The sequence below is a fragment of the Crinia signifera genome, chromosome 2 (assembly GCF_055691185.1).
Source record: "Crinia signifera chromosome 2, ASM5569118v1, whole genome shotgun sequence".
NCBI lineage: Eukaryota > Metazoa > Chordata > Amphibia > Anura > Myobatrachidae > Crinia > Crinia signifera.
The window spans coordinates 38,911,563-38,935,013 of record NC_139218.1 but is presented as its reverse complement, the minus strand read 5'-3'; the positions used below and the strand labels follow the sequence as shown (position 1 = coordinate 38,935,013).

Genomic DNA, 23,451 nt, shown 5'->3' with positions numbered 1-23,451 from the left:
TGAACAGGCGAGCCGCATAGTACAGCATGGGACTCGTCTTACCATACGCTGTGACAATAATCAGGGAAAACATTTCTAAATCTCATGGAGGATTAGCAGACAAAACAAGATTTATTTTATTTGTTTACGCTTTTTGGGGGGTCTGGGGTGCTCTTGTTTGGTAAACATTTGGAAACAGAATGCATGTAGATTGTATTTCGGTTTTATTCAAAGGGTTTATAATGCCCATCGTTGTGATCTACAGACAAGCCTATGATTAAGACTGATGGTTATAGTTACACTAGACCAACTGGGCACTTTAATTAGAGACTAACAAACATACAGTATACTTTCATGTGGAATTGTTCATTACAACAACTACGCGGCAGTTGGTCGTAGTCAATGTCACCCTTTCAAGTACAGTACGGACACTTATTAAAAGCAATTTAAGCCTTTTGTACACTTAGGCTTATTGGGCCTTATTCTAGTTCACTCTTTCTGACAAAATCCTTAGATGGACAAAACCATGTGCACTGCAGGCGACGCAGATGTTACTTGTGCAGAGAGAATTAGATTTGGGTGGGGTTTTACTTCAAAGTGAGATCTATATGGCAGTGTAAAAATAAAGGAGTCAGTATTTACCCTGCACAGAAACAAAGAACTCACCCAAATCTAATTCTCTCTGAACATGTTACATCTGCCCCCCTGCAGTGCACATGGTTTTGTCCATCTAAGAAGGATTTTGTCAGAAAGAGTGAACTAGAATAAGGCCCATAGTTAGCACACTTCTATTAAGACTCTCTATTCCGCCTTTGGAGGAGTTAATAGATAAGAGTGCCAATACAGTCAAAAGTCAGGATAATAGAATGAGTAGTACGGAATTGGAATAATTGAGCCTGTTCTAAGGACCTTATTCAGGTCGAATGCGCAGCCTTGCGAGTCCACCAAACCCCGCCCCACACCTGCCCGTCATGCCTCATTACCATGAGAATGCCCAGCTTTCCCCTCTCTGTCAGCTGAAGACGAGTCTGGATGCGGGCTTCACCCGCATCCAGACTCGTTTTCAGCTGACAGAGAGGGGAACCCAGACGCTTGGGAGAGCAGCGGCGTGCAAGAGGAGAAAGCAGAACCGGTATCCCGACTCCATACAGATTACACATGCGCTTGTTGAACTGTACGTCTGCAGTTCTCCCACCTTTGGTAATTACCCATTTCTCATGCTGAAACCTGACGGACAACATCTATGTTGATTGTTTTTATGTGTTATGTTCATTATATATACATGTCGTACTATACCATGATATATTTTTCTATATTCCCCATATGCGGATTACTGGCTGAATGAAAGAGTTCAGCGGAATTTGCAGCAGAGCGCCGGATAAGTGTTTGACTCCAATTTGTTGTGTGTGTACTACTACTAATAATAATAATACGACATTACCCTGGTCTGCTATTGAGGAGATCTTCTTGTATCTGGATGGGCCTGAATGTGATACAAGACCCATATGAATGGCTGACATATTTTCTGTACAGCACCAGGTAATATGTATGCGCAATATACAGATGGAGCGCCTCTAATCCTTGGCTGAGGATCGCCAGCATGCCTGCGCTGGCGATCGGCGGCGCAGAGGTGCTCCATCTGACTGGGACACGCGTGCGTCTCACACACGTGCGTCCATGTTTCAGGACGGCGCCGCGGCGGCATCCTGCCCGTCTCCTCTTCAGGGAGATGGGCAGGGAAAGGGGGGGCGGCGGGGCCGCAAGGGGCACTGGAGGAGGCGGCGGGGGAGGAGGCGGAGCCAGCTCCGCAGCCATGGGGCGCGCAAGCCTCTCATGCGTGCTCCCCCCTGGCGAGAGCCGGCCACTGGTGGGGGCTGGTGATAAACTGCTCCATCTGTAAGTAACTGTTAATCATGCTGTAAATACTAAAGCTTAGGCTCTTGAAATACAGAAAAATGGACTTTGAGAAGCATTTTCCTGTTTAATGGAATTTCATCACAACGCACTACATTGGTATTTGTGAAGATTAGTCTTCAAATTAGTACCAGCAAAAAGGAGATAACAAAAGCTTAAATCAAACGACAACCGGTGGCAATCCAGCGCTATTTGATGGGAACACAGTAGAACTTCCCGGCCTTGAACGTTGACTTAGAAGCTGAAAATGTAATCCGCAGAAAGAAAAGATAATTATTTGAAAGTGATTTATTAGCCTGCAACGGTTTGCTTGGTGACTTTTGTTACTTCTGTTCAATGCTACTTTCATCACAGTTTGTTCCAAGTTTCAAGCTGACAAAAACAAGGTAATTACATTTCACCCTAATCCATACTGTTGTGAGATTCTTTCATTTACTGTTTGCTGCCAGCCCATAAGAAAGCCGGCGTTCAAAGAGGAGAAATGTTGTTATGAACAGAATTTACATGTCGATGGATGTGCTTAGGCAGTGTGTTTCTCCAAAATACGCTCGATATGAAAATATTACTGAAGGCAATTGTATTGCTGTCTAGCATTGATATCACTGGGAAGAAAAAATGCCTTTAGGAAGAAATTATAAGTTAAACAAAAACTATTCACAGCAGTATATACCAGTGACCTGTGGTGAGGTCCAGTGGCGTAACTATAAATTCTGCTCCACCCTGCCAAAAAGTTTGTGGCTCTCCACACCCCCCCCCCCCGCTCCTTTCCAGCATGTTTCCCCAGCGTGTGACATGATGACGTCACAGGCATAACGGAGAAGCTGAAGCAGAATAGAGGATGAGAAACTAGCAGACACTGCTGATTCCCTTGGCTCCGATGCACTGGAATCCCTGATACAGGGTAACAGATTATCGGGTCAAGCATAATTAATAAAAATTACAGATTATTGCTGCAACAAATGATGGCCTGTAAATGAATAAAAATAAAATATAAAAAGTATTTACACTCATTAAAGGTACAGCACAATTTTTAGTCACTTTGTTGACACTATGAATGAGGAGTGCGTCATACTAAACTGATTTGCTTTTCTTCTATTGTATTCTATATATATTAAATCAGTTGACGGCACCCTCAACCAATTGGGGCAGATTTATCTATATAATAAATTGAAGAGTGTGTGTGCGTGTGTGTTTGTGTGCGTGTCCGTTGCATTGCGGACACACCGTGGCACTCAGAGCCCCCAAATTTGGCAACAAGGTACCTCTATACCCGGTGGTGTGCACCTCGAAGCCGTTTTTGGGAAATTTCACTCCGAAATTTAAAAACACCAAGATTCAATTTGCCTTGAATCAGGATCTGGAAAAAAAGATTGACGATCTGGGAAACAGATGATGACGGAAAAACACCACACCTGAATTCATTGCTCCCTTTGAATATGAATGCAAACACATTCCAACATTATGGTGGAGGATTTCAACAATAAGGAATATTTGGGGATATACATATACCACACATCACACACACACTATACTTGCATACCTCACCCTCTCCCTGGTAATGTGTGAACCTGTGGTGAAATACCCTTCTTATCAATTAACCAGCTCACCACAGGTGACAGTAATCAGACATTACCAGGGAAGTCCAGGAACAGAGCATTTTCTCCCTGAAAGAGAGAGTCTGGTAGGCAAGTTTCACACACACATAACACACACAGTACACCACATACGCACACACAGCACACCACACACACAGATACATGTACATGGCTCTCTAAACACACTTATACATTAGTTAGATACACACAACACACACATAACACACCACATGCAGTACAACATACACCCACAAACACTGCAACACACACCCTAAAAGAGTACAACACTCACAAATACACGCACACACACTTAAATATTGCACACATACAGAAACACACAGAACACACACTTAGACATTGCGCAGATACACACAGCACACTACACACACATATATATGCATAGTGCATACATGCCGCACACAGACATCCATTCACCTCCTCCCGGACTCCGCTGCTGTCTGCAGAGTACAGCAGCGGAGGCGGTGTGTGACCCCCATCCAACCTCCATACTGACCACAGGATGCTGCGGTCTGGAGGTTGGGCTTCCCCCATTGATGTAAACAGGAGCCGGGTCATTTGAATGTGACAGGTAGCAGGTGGGATGAATGTGACATGTAGTGTGACATAGAGGTGCATGTCCCTGCGTCACCCCACCATCTCTGTCCCTGCATCACCCCGCCATCTCTGTCCCTGCGTCACCTCACCATCTCTGCCCTGCATCACTCCGCCATCTCTGTCCCTGCATCACCCAGCCATCTCTGGCGCTGCATCACCCCTCCATCTCTGTCCCTGCATCACCCCACCATCTCTGTCCCTGCATCACCCTGCCATCTCTGTCCCTGCATCACCCCACCATCTCTGTCCCTGCATCACCCCGTCATCTCTGTCCCTGCATCACCCCGCTATCTCTGTCCCTGCATCACCCAGCCATCTCTGTCGCTGCATCACCCCTCCATCTTTGTCCCTGCATCACCCCACCATCTCTGTCCCTGCATCACCCCGCCATCTCTGTCCCTGCATCACCCCACCATCTCTGCCCCTGTATCACCCCACCGTCTCTGTCCATGCGTCACCCCGCCATGTGGCATAATGTGAATTTTGGCTCAATCCAGGTGGCATAATGTGAATTTTGGCTCAATCTGGGTGGCATAATGTGAATTTTTGCTCAATCCGTGTGGCATAAAGTGAATTTTCCCACTTTCTGTGTCGCATAATGTGAATTTTGGCTCAATCCAGGAGGGATGATGTGAATTTGGGCTTATTCCAGGTGTCATGATGTCAATTTTGCCTCAATCCATGTTGCGGAACGTGAATTTTGGCTCAATTTATGTAGCATAATGGGAATTTTGGCTCTTTCCGGGTGGTATAATGTGAATTTTTTTGCTCATTCTGTGTCGTGTAAGGGGAATTTTGTCTATTTCTGCATGGCATAATAATTAAGGGGTAAGTGTAAGGGGGTCTACTACTGTTTTGCATAATGTGTATAAGGGGCATACAGCATGGTACACTACACTCAAGGACATGCCCCCTTTGAGTGGAAGCACCCTCTTTTTCTGGAGTGTGCACACAACCGTTTACACTGTGGTGCCTACCTGAAGTGTAGACGGATGTGGCGCTTGAAGATGACATCATCTCCAAGCGCTGGGACCGCGATCACCCCTGCCAGGACCGCTGATCATCGCCTTGGGGGCAAGCCCAGCCCCCATGCACTCCCCGCCTGCGAGGTGAATGGATGCCGCACACAGACATCCATTCACCTCCTCCCTGACTCCGCTGCTGTCTGCAGAGTACGGCAGCAGAGGCGGTGTGTGAACCCCATCAAACCTCCATACTGACCATAGGATGCTGCGGTCTAAATGTTGGGCTTCCCCCATTGATGTAAACAGGAGCCGGGTCAGATGAATGTGACAGGTAGCAGGTGGGATGAATGTGACATGTAGTGTGACATAGAGGTGCATGTCCCTGCGTCACCCCACCATCTCTGTCCCTGCATCACCCCGCCATCTCTGTCCCTGCGTCACCTCACCATCTCTGCCCTGCATCACCCCGCCATCTCTGTCCCTGCATCACCCTGCCATCTCTGGCGCTGCATCACCCCTCCATCTCTGTCCCTGCATCACCCCACCATCTCTGTCCCTGCATCACCCCACCATCTCTGTCCCTGCATTACCCCGCCATCTCTAGCCCTGCGTCACCTCACCATCTCTGCCCTGCATCACCCCGCCATCTCTGTCCCTGCATCACCCTGCCATCTCTGTCGCTGCATCACCCCTCCATCTCTGTCCCTGCATCACCCCGCCATCTCTGTCCCTGCATCACCCCGCCATCTCTGTCCCTGCATCACCCCACCATCTCTGCCCCTGTATCACCCCACCATCTCTGTCCATGCGTCACCCCGCCATGTGGCATAATGTGAATTTTGGCTCAATCCAGGTGGCATAATGTGAATTTTGGCTCAATTCGGGTGGCATAATGTGAATTTTTGCTCAATCCGTGTGGCATAAAGTGAATTTTGCCACTTTCTGTGTGGCATAATGTAAATTTTGCCTCAACCTAGGAGGCATGATGTGAATTTAGGCTTATTCCAGGTGTCATGATGTCAATTTTGCCTCAATCCATGTTGCATAACGTGAATTTTGGCTCAATTTATGTAGCATAATGGGAATTTTGGCTCTTTCCGGGTGGTATAATGTGAATTTTTTTGCTCATTCTGTGTCGCATAAGGGGAATTTTGGCTCTTTCCGCATGGCATAATAATTAAGGGGCAAGTGTAAGGGGGTCTACTACTGTTTTGCATAATGTGTATAAGGGGCATACAGCATGGTACACTACACTCAAGGACATGCCCCCATTTTAGAGGCGGCACCCTCTTTTTCTGGAGTGTGCACATAACTTCAGCCTTTAATTTCCCATGCCTTACCATACCCCCACTTCAAAATTTCCACTTCGACCATTGCACACACATATTTATACGTAGCATACCTCACACACTTACACATTGGACAGATACAACACAACACACCACACCACAGTACACACACCCACATACACTACAACACACGTAAAAACAGTACAACGCACACAAACACAAAAAATAAATTCATCATAGGTGCTAAATTTCAGGAGTGGATGTGGAATTTATCAACACACATCAGCTATCAAGTCAGGAGTGGTGCGTTTCAAACAACAACAACACCACCCCTGATTTCATTGCTAGCATTGAGTATCAATGCAAACACATTATGGTGGAGGCTTTAATGAATTACAATCTTGAGCCCTAAATGCAGCATAAGACAACATTTTACAGCAATTTTGGAAATAAAAAAAAAACCAAGGTTGTCCCGGGCAACGCCGGCCGGGTCAGCTAGTATATAATAAATCCACATTGGTGGGATTATCTCCATTCATAATTGCAAACTAAAATTTATAAAATTCACCACATATGGTGCGGGTCGCCCACTTTCTCTCCAAGTATGGGTATGTGTATGCACCGATACAGTAACTGGTCAATACAACAATAGATCTTATTATTATTTTTGCATTTTTAAAAATCCCATATATAGTGTATAGCAAGGCAGGGGACATTTAATTAAAATTCATTGCAAATTCAGAAACCTCTCATGTTTGAAGAGCAGTAACTCCAGATTTAACCTCAGTAATGAAGATAGTCTCTTTACTTCTGGAATCAGATTACACTAGTAATATAGTTCATAACTTATGCAAATTGTACAATGGGCTCCAGTGACCATTCTAAATGTACAGTAAATTCACATACAGTACAGTACCTTGCTGTTTGAACTTAAATCAATTTCTCCTCGCATCTTATACAGTACTGTATGCATCACTTATGTGAAGAGATAAACTAGCCTGATGTGATGAACAGGTATCTGGGGAATTCTTCGTTTATTCCCACACTGACTGTATACTGCATACCTCCCAACTTCTGTCCGTATGAAATAGGGACACTCCCGAAAAGGGGGCGGGGTGTATGCAAATGAGGGTGCGACTTATGCTAATTAGCCGCGACTTCCTTTTCATACGAGAATAGACGCTGTGCGCATGCGCACAGCGTCTATTCTACTAGATTGGGGGTCTCCCAACTGCCACCCCCCGCAGCGGGACAATGCCTGCCGCGGGTGGGACAGCGGGACAGGACCCGAAAATCGGGACTGTCCCTCTAAAATCGTGACAGTTGGGAGGTATGATACTTCTATAAAAATAAATATATTAACATGTTCAACACAGGGATAAAAACTCTTCTGGTACAGCAGTGCATTTTCTAGGTAGGATGGACTAAGAAGAAATGTGGTAAAAAAAACCCTGTTCTTTGGATATTAACCACCTTTCCTAATGCACCACAGCCACTTCACCCATGCGCTGTTGCAGAGGACAATGCTAGCTGTAGCTTGCATTACCCTTTAGCAGCCTATGAGCTTCTCTCCTTAGAGCTCAGTGAGGGATCTGACATTGAACTATAGAACTTGGAGGATTTTTGTTTTGAAATATGCTGTAACCAGCCCCCTTTTATGGTAAATATCCATCATTTGGATTACAAATCGGAGTAATATCCCTATCTTGGATATATATTTTGGTACTTGTTTCCTAGCACGGCCACACCGATTTCCATCGGGGTGGTCGTGTCGGAAAAATCGCGTCGGTCGCATTGCATGCGATTTGGTCGCATGCGATGCGACCGACCCGATTTTTTAATTGAATCAAATGTGAATAGGGTCCCTAGACCCCCAATTTTACACCGTAAACCCCACCCCACGATTGACGCCAACCCGAAGCGTGGCGAGGGGCGGCGGTGCGCGTCCTCCGACCTTTTCATTCCCCTACTATCCACGTCGGCGTGGAGTTGAGAATATAAAGTGTGGCGAGCGCAGCGAGCCACCGAGCCCGAAGCGTGGCGAGCGGACGCGTATAACTTCAGAGGTATACACGTCCCCTTGCGGGGCTCGCTGCGCTCGCCACGCTTCGGGCTCCGTGGCTCGCTGCGCTCGCCACACTTTATATTCTCAACTCCACGCCGACGTGGATAGTAGGGGAATGAAAAGGTCAGAGGACGCGCACCGCCGCCCCTCGCGGGCTCGCTGCGCTCCCCACGCTTTGGGTTCACGTCAATTGTGGGGTGACGACGGGGCCATATATAATGTGAAATGGGTCATATTGGCCCATTTCACATTTTTTACTATGTGAGATGGACTTAATCAAGTCCATCTCATCTTGTGCCATTATAATGGCACAAGACCGATGCGATGCTCCCGATTTCAATGTTAAAAAATATTTTAACATTGAAGCCTATGGGTAAATCGCGGGCATCGTGTCGGTTGTGTCGGGGCCAATGTTAATGGTCGCGACCGACGCGATGCCCGCGATTTTCCCTTTGCCGGCAAAATGGACCTGATTTCAAAGGAAAACGGGTCCATCGCGGGCATCGTGTACCTTAACTTAAAGGTACACGATGCCCAAGATTGTGGCCGTGCTAGGGAACAAGTACCTATATTTTTGTATTATACTGTATAATCTTCTAATCAGCTACAGATGGAGCGCCTCTCTTCTTTGGCCGGGGATCGCCAGCATGTCTCCACTGGCGATCGCCGACACAGAGGTGCTCCATCTGACTGGGACAGCACACTCGTCCCAGTTTCAGGACGGTGCCGCTGCAGGGCCCTGCCCGTCTTCACTTCAGGGAGACGGGCAGGGATAGGCGGACAGTGGGGCGGCGAGGGGCACCAGGGGAGGCGGTGGGCAGTGGAGCCAGCTCCGTAGCCACGGGGCGCACGTGAGCATCTCGTGCACACACGCCCCTGGCAATAGCCGTCCGCTGGCGGGGGCTGGCAATAGAATCGCCAGCCGCTGCAAGGAAGAGGCTGGCTCCATCTGTATGTTTAATGCACAACATAATTTCCATTGTTAACATATGTCCGGACCCTTGTCCAATAGGAGAGTTTACTCTCTGAATAATCAGCCCTTGTTACTTAGCAACTTGGATCAGGTGGTGATGAGATGACATGACCAGACATATGCGCAAACGGGAGTTGGCAGAAGCTTTCACTGAGATTGAGGGGGATCTGTGGGTGCTGTTTCTGTTCCCTTTTGATCTTAATTATCTCGGTTATGTATGGCCTTGTCGGGTGGCACTTTAACTACTGTATACACTTATTTGATTTGCTGCGGGCAAACAGTTGATGTTCCCTTTTTTTTTTTACCTGCTTCGCCATATATATATATATATATATATATATATATATTATACTGTTTATCCCTCAAGTATTATCCTGCAATAACCAGAATGAACCTATTTTATCATATCCTTCTATTGCAAGAAATATGGTGCTATTCCTGATGAGGTCATCTTGATTTTGTTTTGCCCCAGGCAGTTATTCGTTTATTAATTCTTTTCTTAGTGGGATGGTGGGAGGGGGGATAGGGAGATTTGTCTAGGTTAGTATAGTTTAGAATAAGTATAGGGGGAGCTAGGTTAAAAGGGATTCAAGTACGCCTTAGTTGGGGGGTGGGTTGTACAGGGTGGGGGGTTATATGGGAGGTTTGCTTTGGTTTTTTTGAGGGGTTTCTTTATAACTGTTAGTGGTTTTTTTTATTTTAGATATTCTTTTTATTTATAAGATTTAAGTAGACTAGTAAAAAGACTATTTTACTTAGCCCAGTAGTGTTTTCAATTGACAACTGCTTTATACTGTAATTCGATGGTGCTTGATGGCCACTCGAGAAATACGACGTTGTATCTATACCTCCTCTCAAACTGTTATTCATGGGGCCCCGGACGGCGCCTCCGGGTACTCTCATGTCTCTTTGAGCTTTGCCCTATACATCCTTATACCTATAGGCGAGATTATGTATGACTACTTTTTCTATAATTGTCGTATGTATATGAGTACCGTTATGCCATATGTGTTATGCGCACCTCTTTATTTGTAACACCACAATTCGCTGTCTATAGCAAGGGCTTGTTTGTTTTTCAATGTAAAATCAATAAAACTACTCAATTAAAAAGAGATTGAGGGGGATATGCAATCCTGTTGAAAGTCTTTTCTTTTTACAGATGTTTCGTTTTTTCATCTGAAAATGTTGTAGTTTTGCTTTCGTGTATTCATTCTAATGTTTTTACGACGTTGTTTTGACATTGTATGGTTTTGTTTTTATTTCTCTTGCTTGCCGCAATGTGTACTTTGCGTCTTAACGATGAGTTGTGCTCGAAATGTTGAGATATCTTTTCAAACCTATTCAATGTGCAATAGTCAAGATGTTTACTTCACCTTACAATCACTAATCCGTCAATTTAATATAGACCGTTTTGATTGTTGTGACAAGGGTACTTTGAGAAATTTAACTGACAATATTGATGTTTATGTATTTAAATCCTGTTTTTATGCTTCAACTATGTATCCTGGCCTTTTTTTTTATTATTTATTTTTGGAGGCGTTTTCTGCTTTGGGGTCGATCTTATTACACCCGAAGGGTGCGGATGCGCCCAGTGTTTGCGAATCTTCACGACACCAGGCGCACTTTACGGCAGGCCGAATTCGCTGAAGCGTTCTCGCACCTCCATGGGGGTGGGAGCAATTCTCAGCGAATTCGGTCCTGCAAAGGGTGCGAGTTAGAGTTAATTCGGGTGCTGTTTTCAGCGTTAACACAGCACACGAACGGTAACTCGCACCCTTTGGGGTTATTGGGATCGAGCCCTTTGTCCAATAAGTCATTTCTGTCTTGTTTCCATGATGAGGCAGATTTTCCCATGATGCATTATTGTTTGTTGTTGTCATGTTTACTTTTCCCACAAGCCTCTGTTTACCTCAGAGCTCTCACTCCTGTTTTGAGACTTCAGGGAGATAACGGGATATTGCAGTGTGCTGATTTGGAAGCGGTTTTTGTAGGATATTTGCATTTTTAACAACATCAAAACTTTCTTATCATTGACTACAATAACGGAGCCATTCTCTGACACAATTGTGGTGTTCCTTATTGAAGTCCTTTTGGTGCGATGTCGCCATTGACAACAGCAGTATGGTGGATGTAGGACTCATGCTCAGAGATTGTGTGAGTCAGTGCGGGTCTCTATCCCACGTCCACGCCAAAATTGCAAACCTGCAGCAAAGACAATAAACACCTGATGCACCCCAAGTACATCACATGTCAATGCAGGCACCCCTTACCCTTTGCAGACACACATAGCCCATGATATTACTTATCATCATTGCAACAAATTTTAAGCACCAAAACTGCAGCAAAGATACAGATAAATACTAAAATAAAAACCTGATCTAAAAACGCACAAAAACAAATGAGAGCATGTTTAGAAAGCAATCATTTAAAAACCACCAAAAACCTTAACCAAGTAATAATCCAAACAAATGCAAAGACCGTCTCTCCGCCACTTGAATCGCATGCTGTCCATGGTCCTGATCATGGTCCTCCTCTGCTTCTGCTTCCCAACAAAATTACTGCGAACACTCTACAAGTGTTTTCGAATCCACTGCACTATAAGCCAAATTTAAACCACCTCCTCCAATCTTGCAAAATGGCAACGTCACACACGGTGCAGGCGTTTATATAGTAACTGTCGAAGCGGGAAGTCGATTTAGCAATGCCTACATCAGGTGTCATAGGCAAAATATCGTCAGGAGGTGTATCGCCTGTATGACAATTTCAATAGGCGGCCTGCAAAATGCAAATGCTCAAAATCGATTAATCATTTCATTTCAAATGGGATTGCATACTCTCCTAAAAGTTAATGAGTTTTAAGCACAATATACAGAGATTGTGTCCATCTGACAATTAGCAGCCATGTTGAATAGTGCCTATATAAAGGAAACTCTGGCAATGTGGAGGCACCTTTGCTAAAGCTGCAATTCTAGCAGTGAAACGCGTCAGCAATATTAGTTTGAGGGTATTCTCCACTGCAGCTCTGGACAAAAGCAAAACTGGGACTTTCAGTCTGTTATTGGGACATTGGGGCATCCATCCATCCTACGAGACTGCTTGCCTACAAATGAATTGTCCATTACCCCTCAATTGAGACTATGAGGAATTTATTCAAAGACATAGGGGGATATTGAATCTCTGCCACTATTTCCGAAAGGGGAAATAGCGGCGGGCGCCCATTCAATGCTGTCTTTCCCAATAGCATTGAAGAGCAGATCGACAGAACGGGCCCGACAGCTTTTAAAAGCTGTTGGGCTTGTTTTGCCAAGAACAGCCATGAATTATCGCAACCATGGCCGCATCTTGACAATCCACGGCCGTTTACACAGACACGCCCTCTTTTTGTCACACGGCAGGCGGGACATTGAAGCCCGCCTGCCGATATGCGAGGCGAGCAGAAGGAAATTGGGCCAGGGTCACGGCTGTCGGGACGTACCGACAGTCATGACCCGGGATTGAAAACCCCCCTTAAGCTCTATATCAGTTGTTTATTAATTTATTATAAGACTGATTTGCTGCTCACTACGAAGTATTATAAGTTATTTTATTATTAAATTCTTTGTTTTTGAAAGTTAAAATTTAAGTGAATCTGTTTACCAACGCCGGCATTCCAACTGCTGTCAGAACCCCAGAGCTTGAATTTCATAAGACATCAGGATGCCGACACTGGAATACAGAAAGGCAGCATCCCGAACAGGAATATGCCAGGAAGGGGAGGTTAGGTTTAGCCATTAGGGTGGGACTTAGGGTTAGACTGCGGGAAAGGGGGAGTTGTGTAGGAACTTACAAGGAGGGGGTTAGGGTAGGCTGTGGGCACAAGGTTAGAGTCAGGCACTAGCGGAGAGAGTTAGAATAAGACTAGGCTTAGAGTTAGGCTGCAAGCAGAGAGGGTTAGATTATTCACAGAGCCCCTGTCGGGATTTGCCTGATTGGGATGCTTTGACCGCTGACATCCCCACAGCCAGGATATTGTATGTATCCCATTTCTAGCACATGCTGTCTTTAGTTTTTCTGTACAGCCTGTAATGTATCAGTTAGGGGCTGATTGATTGATAATTTATCTCTCTCCAAGGATCCATATCCCCCTACAATATAAAAACACCCAAAATATAAACAGCTGAGCTGCATAAAGACGTTTATAATGTATAAAAGGTTTGATTGTTTTAGTTTGTGCTGCTCTGCAAGTGCGTGTATATCGCCTTTGTATAGAAAGTTACCTCTCTTACTCTATTTTTTTTTATTTTTTATTATTTGCACATTTCCATTTTACTGGTGCTATGTAATTTGCAATATTGCTGGCAAATTAATTAAGGCCTCTTTCTACCTTATATATACATATCATTAAAACTGATTCATTTTAGTCATCCCATCTAAAATCCAATTTACATTTTTGCAGCCGACACATGCCTACTGGGTCCTAAATGTGTTAACTGATAATAATAAAATGTTATATTGTATATAAACTGCGAGAATGTGAATGGTCTCCACAACTAAAGTATCCATACAAAGTAATCTATGCGAGGAAATGGCTGTATTACTGTGGTTTTTAATACGCCGCCAAGTGAGTGTTATGCAATACAATAATAAAGGGCATAAAAAGGTCCGTCAATAAAGAAAACATAACTACATGATAGAGTTTACAATGCCCTCGCTTTCGCAATGTGACTGGAGAGGTTTTGCAAATAACTTTATCGAAACCCTTGACTTAGCACATTATGACAAAGTGCTGTCCATATATTATGTCTTGCTGCCATTCAATAATTTCCAGTAAAGCACCAAATTGTGGAGTGCGGCTTTCTTATTGAGCGTCGGTTGAAGTGAAATGTATGCTTTTAAATTAATCAAGTCATTTGTCACTATTCTCCTTGAAATTGACACAAGACGGCGAACAGTTTCCAATCTCGCTTCTCTCATATCTTTCAGATAACATTGAACTAATGCGCAAAACGGGGGCAAGATGAAATGGAAAAAAATGTCCTCATTTGCTCTGTCGATGATCGCGGTTCTCTTGTACCTTCAGCCGTTGTTCGGACAACTGATTCCAGGTAAGTGGAATAATTCATGTAAATTAAGTATGGTTGTCATCTGATAATATGGACATATCACTGTACAGCAGGGATGGGGAACCTTCGTCCTTACAGCTGTTGATAAGCAACACATCCCAGCACATAGTTGCCTACCCTCCTGCAGGAGACTCCCTGAAATAGCAGCAATCTCCCTCTCTTCCTCATTAGTCTAGCAATCTTCCTCATGTCACCTAGCCCACATTACACTGTTACATCATAGTTACCTCCCCTCCTGCATTCTGCAGGAGACTCCCTGAAATAGCAGCAATCTCCCTCTCCCCCTCATTAGTCTATCAATCTCCCTCATGTCACCTAGCCCACATTACACTGTTACATTTTTGAGGAAAAAAGGAATGAGAGCTAAATACATTTACATTGAATCATGAGCGCCATTTCCCAGCACTTTACCAGGTACAGTATCTCTTACAAACTGCTTTGGGGCTCATGTACATTTGGATATAAGTCATTATAAAAGATTCCTCTCAGATGTAGCAGTACACACCCACACCCACACTTCTAGGTGCCACGTTCACAATCTATTTTCACAATATCTCCATATATGGAACTAGACACGCCCTTTGGGTGGAGCATGACACCCCCCCCCCCTCAATGGGGTGCCTTGCAAAATTCTATTACCAACTATAATCTCCCTGAAACTAGTTTTCAAGAGTAGGCAAGGTTGTCCCAGCATGCCCTGCTACAGTTTTGCTATTTGGCCATGCTAGAACTGTTGCAGGGCATGCTGGGATGCATAGTTCAACAACAGCTGGAGGGCCAAAGATTCCCCATGCCTGCTGTACAGTATAACTGTTGGAAGTATAAGTTCATTATGTACATATGATGCATGTGTTGTAATCCAGTATCCCTTTGTTCATGCCACATTTGCCCTGTCTACTATATTTTACTTTGATGGGCAATGCGGCACAGTCAAGCATGATAGATACACAATATAACAGGCACTTAATCACTCTGCTTGTCTCTTAAAACATACTGAATACTGTGGTTAAATTGCATCTTTGTCTTCCCATGATGGAGGCTGCCATGTTGTATTCTTACTATACAGAGACTCCAAGCTTCATGAATATTCATTGTGTTGTACCTCAAGTGAGAACTGGCTCATGGGCACCTGGTAGACTTGAAGCTCCACCCACCATGTTGCTGCCTGCACATTTAAATTAGATAAGGAGCAGGAATGCCAAATTCAGATTAGAAATGGAAGGCTGTGGTGAATGCTAGCAACTGCAATGAGAATCTTGATGTATAGAAGCACTTTGTGCTAAACTCCCTGTTGTTACATGATTTTGGCAGGTTATGCCGGTTGTTTATGAATTGCAATACATACGCTTGTCATGCACCTCGATTGGCAGAAAGATTTGGGCAGGTCACTGCCTTGAAAAGCATATAACTAGCTGCACTTTGGACTATGAAATACTCGATGTGGTCTGTTTTTCTATTCGATGTTGTTTATATAAGCAAAATCGAATCAAATCAAAACTGAACGGAAATCGAACGCATTTGATTTCGATTCGATCCTGATGCATGGCCCGGCGGCATTGCAATGGAATAGTAAAAGAGACTGTGCAAATTGAATGCGTTTGCCTTGCGATTCGATCCCGATCGAATAGCAAGACAATCGCACTGTTTGTACACCCCTTAAGACATACAATTGACATATTTAAGACCCCTCATTCTCCTTATTAATTTGAGGCATTAATGAATTTCAATGAAAGTATGGCCCTAAAGTACTGTACTAGGAGGTTGCACATTGCCAGTAGATGTTTGATGTTTACACTTTTATAAAGTCTGCATATAAGGGCAGATGTACTAAGCCTTGAGAAGTGATAAAGTGTAGTCCAAACTAATCACTTCCTAACTATCATTTTTGATGGCAGTTATGAGCTGATTGGCTGGCACAGTACTTTGGGGTAGATGTTTGAAGCAGTGATAAGGGAGAAGTGACAAAGTGCCTGGTACGTTATCACCGGCCAATCAGCTCCTAACTGTTCTTTTTTAAACCCAACCTGTAAATTAACCATCAGGAGCTGATTGGCTGGTGATAAAGTTCCATACACTTTATCACTTCTCCTAACTTACCACTGCTTCATACATCTACCATACATTTTTCACTCTCTAAGATTTAGTACATCTCCCCCATAGAGCGTCTCAGCACATTTCATAGTTACTAGAGTGGAAATGTACTGTATCACGCTTTCTAAATCAACCAATCAGCTTTTAGTTAGACAATATAAAGTATGTTCTATTAAATGATAGCTAGAAGCTGAAAGGTTTCTATGGACAACTTCTCCACTTGTACACTCTTTTGAAGGTTTCATACATCTCAATGTCGGGTCCGTGGATCGCCGAAAACAGGCCGCCGTTAGTTGACAATCCAGCGGCCATTTTTGACAATGCAGATTTGACTTTAAGCAAAGTGGAATCTGCATGAGGGGAGGCCTGGCTGAAAATGTCTGGGATTGAATACCGATGGCCGATATTTATACCGATATTTATACCTGCCAGAAATATCGGCCAAAATGAAATACCCTCCTATGAGTTTGAAGACGTGCTGTCCCGATTCACCTATTCAGAACGGTACAAGAATTCTTTCCTTGGTCTAGAGAATTCTCTAATCGGAAATTATATTCAACCCAAAACAGTTTCTGGTTTGCAATTTATTTCCGCAATCCATCAGATCTCAGAGCTACTTCCCACTGTTTCATTATATATCATGTCCGTGGTGAAATCTTTGTGTGACTACAGAGAAGAAAGCACTCTATGCTGATTGATTGATTTGCTCGAGATGATGCCTTGAAGCTCTGTAATCCTTTTTTAGACTCTCGGCTTGTCAGGGAAATTTATATATCACCTGTGATCAAGCAATCAGGGAATTTATGCTGGACGGGCGTCATTTTTGCAAATTGTTTTTACTACCCAACTGCAGGCAACTCTTGTCGAATAGCTAAAGGACTCGCAAGCAGTCGGCACTGTTATGCTAACAGTGACAGTAATGTATGGTTGTATTGTAAAATATGCTGAATATAACTACGGACAAGTGTCTTTTCTGCTGATTTGATTTTATTTATTTCTTTTCGAAATTCCCCAGTGACACTTTGTGTTAGTAAAAAATGTGCTGAAAGTGAATTGGGTAACTTGTATCTCTGTCAGCTGTGTAAGCACTTCCACTTATTCTATTACTAGTAAAGTGCAGTGCAAGAACTTTCCTTCATAAATCTTCCGGTAATGTCAATTGTCTCAAAGGCTTTTATGGATTTGGATTATTCGATATGAAGCCAAATCTTGGAAAGGAAAATCAAATGTCAACATTCAGTTACATGTCCTTATATTAAACAAGTTAGGATGCAGCATGGTGAGGATTCAATCTACATAGCAGCATCCGATAGGCAACAAGATTGTTTATTGCCAGTACAGTCCGTGCTCTAGATTACGCTACTAGGCAAATATAGTAGGAGAAACTAGAGAGAACTTAGGAGTTACAGTACGAGTAAGAGATCCATTATGCAACCATACCAAACTTTCCATGAATTTGGCATCGAACCTCCACCATCATGGCTAAATCAGCACTGGCCCTGACAAATTTGGTGCCAAACAAGATTTTTTTCCCCAAACCCCCCCCCCCCCCTGCACCTCATGATAGAGCACACGAAAAAGGGGAATGACCTTGTGGAAGAGGTGTGGTCTCATGGAAGGGCGTGGTCTTGTGGTCCTTTGCCTCATTTCCCATATTGTGTTGTGTTCCCCATCCCACACAGCTTCATCCTCCCTTGTGTCTCTTTAGCCAACACAAGTGTCTCTCCAACTCCACAACATTGTTAAATTTGTGCACACTTAATTTATCCAACATAATGAATCCCTGCAGACTCCAGACCCAACCCACAGAATTGTGTCTCCAGATCCACACCAACCTTCTTTGATGTGTTCAGTCTGGTCATTGCCGCGGCTCCTTAAACACAGTGGTGGCAGCAGAGATTAAATATATATGTTGTTGTGGTGGTGACACAGTGGACATCGGGACAGGACACTAACCGTTATACAGAGCAAATCAGGAGCACGTCCTACATACAGGATGGTGGAGGACATTTGTGCAGTAGAACCGCACATGCTCAGTAAGTGGTTGCTTGGGATCTACCAGGTGGCTGCAGCATTGAGAGACAGTGCTGATTGGTGCACCACCATCAGTAACTGCTTGCACCAGTAGGGGAGGCTTGAGCAACTAGACTGATTATGTATGTGCCCTTCCAGGCTACAGCACTCCAGGGACTGCCCAGTCAGCCTGCCTCTTGAGTTGCCCTGTTTATATAAGTGTGGCTATGTAAGGATGAGTGTAAGGATGAATTTCACCTATAACCTAGGCTGTCTAGCTCTAATTATTATTTCAGTGTCTTCATCTGCAAAATACCACAAGCTCGCTGTGAAATAAAAATTAATATATTTTCATGCCTGGCTCATTTAATGTTCATTGCTAAATTTTTTGTATGACACACACTTTTAAGTGCCCGATGAAAATGTAAAAAAATCATATATGTTTTAGGCATCACGTCTCAAGTATATCGACTGCTCTATTCCACTGAGATGCTTGGCCATAATATTTCCTCTTTATGTGCCCACATCTTTTTATGATGCATGCAGATAGTATTAACTTTAACACCAAGACATGAATACAATTATTTGTTTGCACTGTGAGTTTGTGCCCCTTGCTGCAAAGCATCCTTCATCAAAATTACCCAGTAATTAAATAAACTGATGTCGGTGTTATGACCAGCCCTAAAATGTTATGTGATAAACCGTATGTCGGGTCAGAGCAGGTAATATTTGTGTTTGAATATTGTTACTATAGTGGAACAAAAAGCCGGCATTAGTTTTACATTACATTTATTTTAATAATTATCCACTTTATAGCATCTATTATATTAATATATGAGATTTAATATACTATTGCTTACATATAAAACTGATTTTGAACATAATGTATAGAACCCCCCCCCATTTAGTAAATAGAACTTTGTGTTTTTAATTAAACTTATGTCCTTCAAATTCTATTTAAATTATTTTATAATTTAAAGTATTATGGTATATGCTAGTAAATCAAAGAATTAATATACAGTAACTGCTATAGACAAAAAAAGAAATATGTAAAAGAGGAGTGATTAGGAGACCTGCGCTATGGACTAAGAATAATAATATGTAGGTGCGTACAATATGAGTAGGTAGGCAAAATAAAGAGTGTAATGTCGGAGTAGGTAAAATTAAAAAAGATTTATTGATATAAATCTTTTTTAATTTTACCTACTCCGACATCACACTCTTTATTTTGCCTACCTACTCATATTGTACGCACCTACTGTACATATTATTATTCTTAGTCCATAGCGCAGGTCTCCTAATCACTCCTCTTTTACCTATCTATTACTTAGAGGGTGGCCTCCCTCTTCTTTAGGAGACCAGCTGCTGTTTCTTGTAAACCATTCAGAGAGCGCCAACCTTGTACTATATATATCAAAAAAAGAAATATAACTACTAACTGTGGTGTAATTAGAGGCTATGGTGCCCATGGCAAACCTTAAGGTGAGCTGCCTATTATATACCCTTAGGTATAGTTGTGCAGCTTTGTACCGATGTGTCCTGCTACAGTCTTACTGCTTTTGTAAATCCACGATGAGGCTTGGGGCTTCTCCAGATACAGCACTGATGCAATAACGAGGTACTTTGACTCCTCGAGTGAGTCTATTGTCAAGTAGACTAGCTTCTGCAGTAGACTGGTTGTGGCAGTAGCAACGCTGATGCCATCTTTGTCTACCTACAGTACATGATTGCAGCTGAAGGCAGATACACGCTCCAAAAACGGCCATGGAAAGCCTGCATTTTTGACAACACTCCCTCGGGCGTCCCCCAAACAGTCCCTTACTGTCAATCACAGTGTGTTAAAAAAAAAAGCAGTTTGAAGCACTACAAGAATCCTTGTCATCGTATCCAGTCGATTTATCGACGGTGTCTAGATCGACCATGTTATGGTTGAATACACTTATACAAACGTGTCTTATTAGAAGCCTAAAGATAGTCGACAGCATCTAGATCTACAGTAATGACAGTTAGACACACGCGTTAAACTTGTGTGTTGATCATGCTCATGGTGACCTAACGCTTGTGTCTAACTTTCATTACTGCCGATCTAGATGCTTCGACTATCTTTAGACTTCTAAGTAGACGGGTTCCAATTAGAACTAGACGGGTTCCATAACACGGAAGATCTAGACACCGTTGATCCGCTATACCATAACCCCTTGTCATGTGCGCAGTGAGATCAATGCACATTAGGGTGGAAAATTCCGGGATCGGTGGGATCTTGGGATTTGGCCCCCAAAACTCTGGGATTTCATTTTCTGGATTACAATGCGCATTTGCAGTCTAATGCCGGGCAGCATCTGAGCAGGTGCCCGGATTCTCCCATACCCGTCAGTGCTGCTCTGCACAGCGTGACAAGGTCAGAGGTCATGTTGCGTAGGCCACACAGCCCCACAGCCTGCCTGAGCCGCCCTGATCCTGGGTGCACTGGTCGCCCGCCCGCACCATTCTCTCAGGACGGCTCCCAGAGAAACACCCCACCCACCCAGCTTAAGGCAGTATCAGCTCGACCAACCACCCAGCTTTCTCCCGGCAGCATCAGAAAGCTCACCGACCAACCTGGCTCCAGGCTGCATCCGCACATGTAAGTAAATTTGCGGGGCGGATGGAACAGACCCTAAGTGTGAAGGAGAATACAGACCAGGGCTGCTGGGAACACAGTTACTATGGGGTCTTGAGGCATGAGTAGTGGAATTTAACAGGAAGCAGTGGAAAAGAGCTTGTGATTGGGTGTGACAGGGGAGATGGTAGAGGGGCCTGGGTGCAGTGCCGGTGCAAGGCCCCTCTACCATCCGGGGGAGATGCGGCCGCAGCGTCTCACTCCACAGGGGGGGGGGGGGTTGTTAGAGGGAGATGCGGCATGTGTAATACAGCATCTGCCTCCAGGTGGGGGGGGGGGTTTAGAGATATGGTGATGGCAGCAGCTCCAGCGGGGTCAGTGTGGCCGCTATACATGGGCGGGCTACAGGGGCATGGGTAGGCTCACTCACTTTCTTCCAGGACGGTGCTTTCCTCCTGCTCTCCTCTGCACCGGCGGGAGTCAGGACCCTTCCTGCTGCTGCTCCTCCAGCCAGCTCATTGCCGCCCTCCAGTGGCCGGAGCCCTAGGCAAAATGCCTAAAGCTGCCTAGTGTGGGAAAGCAGTAAAGAAGGGGCGGGGAAGAATAAAGTGGGAAATAGGGAAGTGGTGGATAAGAGCAGTGGATTAAATGCACTGGTCAGAGCAGCGGGTAGAGAAAGTGCCAGACAGACACGGAAAGAAAACAGACTGGGCAGAGCAGTGGGAAGAGACTGGGCTGGGCATTAATAATTCATTTACATTATTAATAATAATCATAATAATAATAATAATAATAATAATAATAATAATAAAAAGTTTGCCTTGGTGTCGGTGGTTTGGGGATTCTAAAGTAGACCAATGATTCATGGGTTCGGATGGCTCACAGATCATTGTTAATACAGCAACAAATATTCAGTAAGCCTCCCTGACCACTACACCACCCTTATTCCGGGCTACAAGTAACACCATCTTAATTGCTCGGTTAAATAGAACGTGGTAGAGATTTTCTGAATAGAAATGCTAAGGAAGCAACATATTTTAGCAACAATTTTTTCCCTCTCTAGAAATGTTCACATTTGCCAAATAAATATTCAGATCAGAGAACGATGGCATTAGACAGAACGATATGAAAGCTGGAAATCCATCCAAGGCAATTTACCTGTCAAAAAGACATTTGCCGTTGTTCTAAAATGAGTACCTGTGGAGCTCAACTTATTTCCATGATAACTAGCTCCATCTCTGCGTATTGGTTTCAATCTCATCAGAGCTTTACAGAATCCACTAAAAAGGCAGTTTGCATTGTATTGCTCTACCCATCAATTTATTTTCAGAATAAAATCACAGGTGGCATTGTGATTTCATCCCTTCTTAGTAATTTTCATCACAGCCCTAGACCTGAACTCGCTGATTACCTTCATAAAGGCAGACATCAAAGAGCGCCGTGCTTTCTTAGTAGGTGCCTGATTCTGGTCCCAGATCAAATAAAGGAAACTCGTACTTTTTCCACTGTTTCTCCCATTATACTCAGCATCCGGCCTTAGGGGGTTCTTTAACCAAGTTGCTGCCTTAAGGCTGTCAGATTTTCCATCGATTGCTCACTAACATCAATAGGAGATGCAGAGAGATTCAGCAGAAAGTGTTTTTTTAAAAAACATAAGGCGATTCTGTATCTATCTAATAATTTGTATTAAATGTATAAACATATTGATTCTGATGTTCTTTGAGGTGCATTTTGTTTGCAATGTGTGTGTACAGGCTTTTGCAGCAAAGTTTCTGTACACGCCTACGGATGTCTTATGACTACGAACAGCCCAGTTACTTTGCTAGTGCAGTGTTGTTATTTTTTTTTTTTAGGACAAACAGGTATGGCTGTACTCACTGTTATATGCACTGATAGATAGAGCAGAGCTAGAGTAGATTGGGATGTCATACAGTTCACCAGCATTTGTGTGTATGAAGGTATGTTGCAGAATGCTGGAAATACTTCTGGAATGGAAATCATATGGTCTCAAGATGGCTCTGCACATGCTTAGTAGTAGACTAAGTAGCCATCTTGGTACAGGGAATTAAGCTCCACTATAGTAGTAGCATATCCTCCAACGTTTGATGGGCAGAAACCGGTACAAAATTGGAAAGGGGTTTGGCCACAGGAAAGGGGCTTGGTCATGCCCCCTTTCCTATACTTTTAATGGAGAGTCACATTCCCAGTAAACCGGTACAAAGCCATTTTTGCAGGTACAGGCCAAAAACAA

At 43.8% G+C, this 23,451-nt stretch overlaps 1 protein-coding gene across 1 annotated transcript in view; it reads left to right on the top strand.

Moving 5' to 3' along the window:
• ROBO1 (roundabout guidance receptor 1) overlaps positions 1–23,451 on the top strand; it is a 940,924-nt gene that overhangs the window by 145,795 nt on the left and 771,678 nt on the right. The window contains exon 2 of the mRNA XM_083171919.1: positions 14,358–14,479. Coding sequence (XP_083028045.1) covers positions 14,392–14,479 — 88 coding nt within the window. The 5' untranslated portion in view covers positions 14,358–14,391. The remainder of the gene's footprint in view (positions 1–14,357; positions 14,480–23,451) is intronic.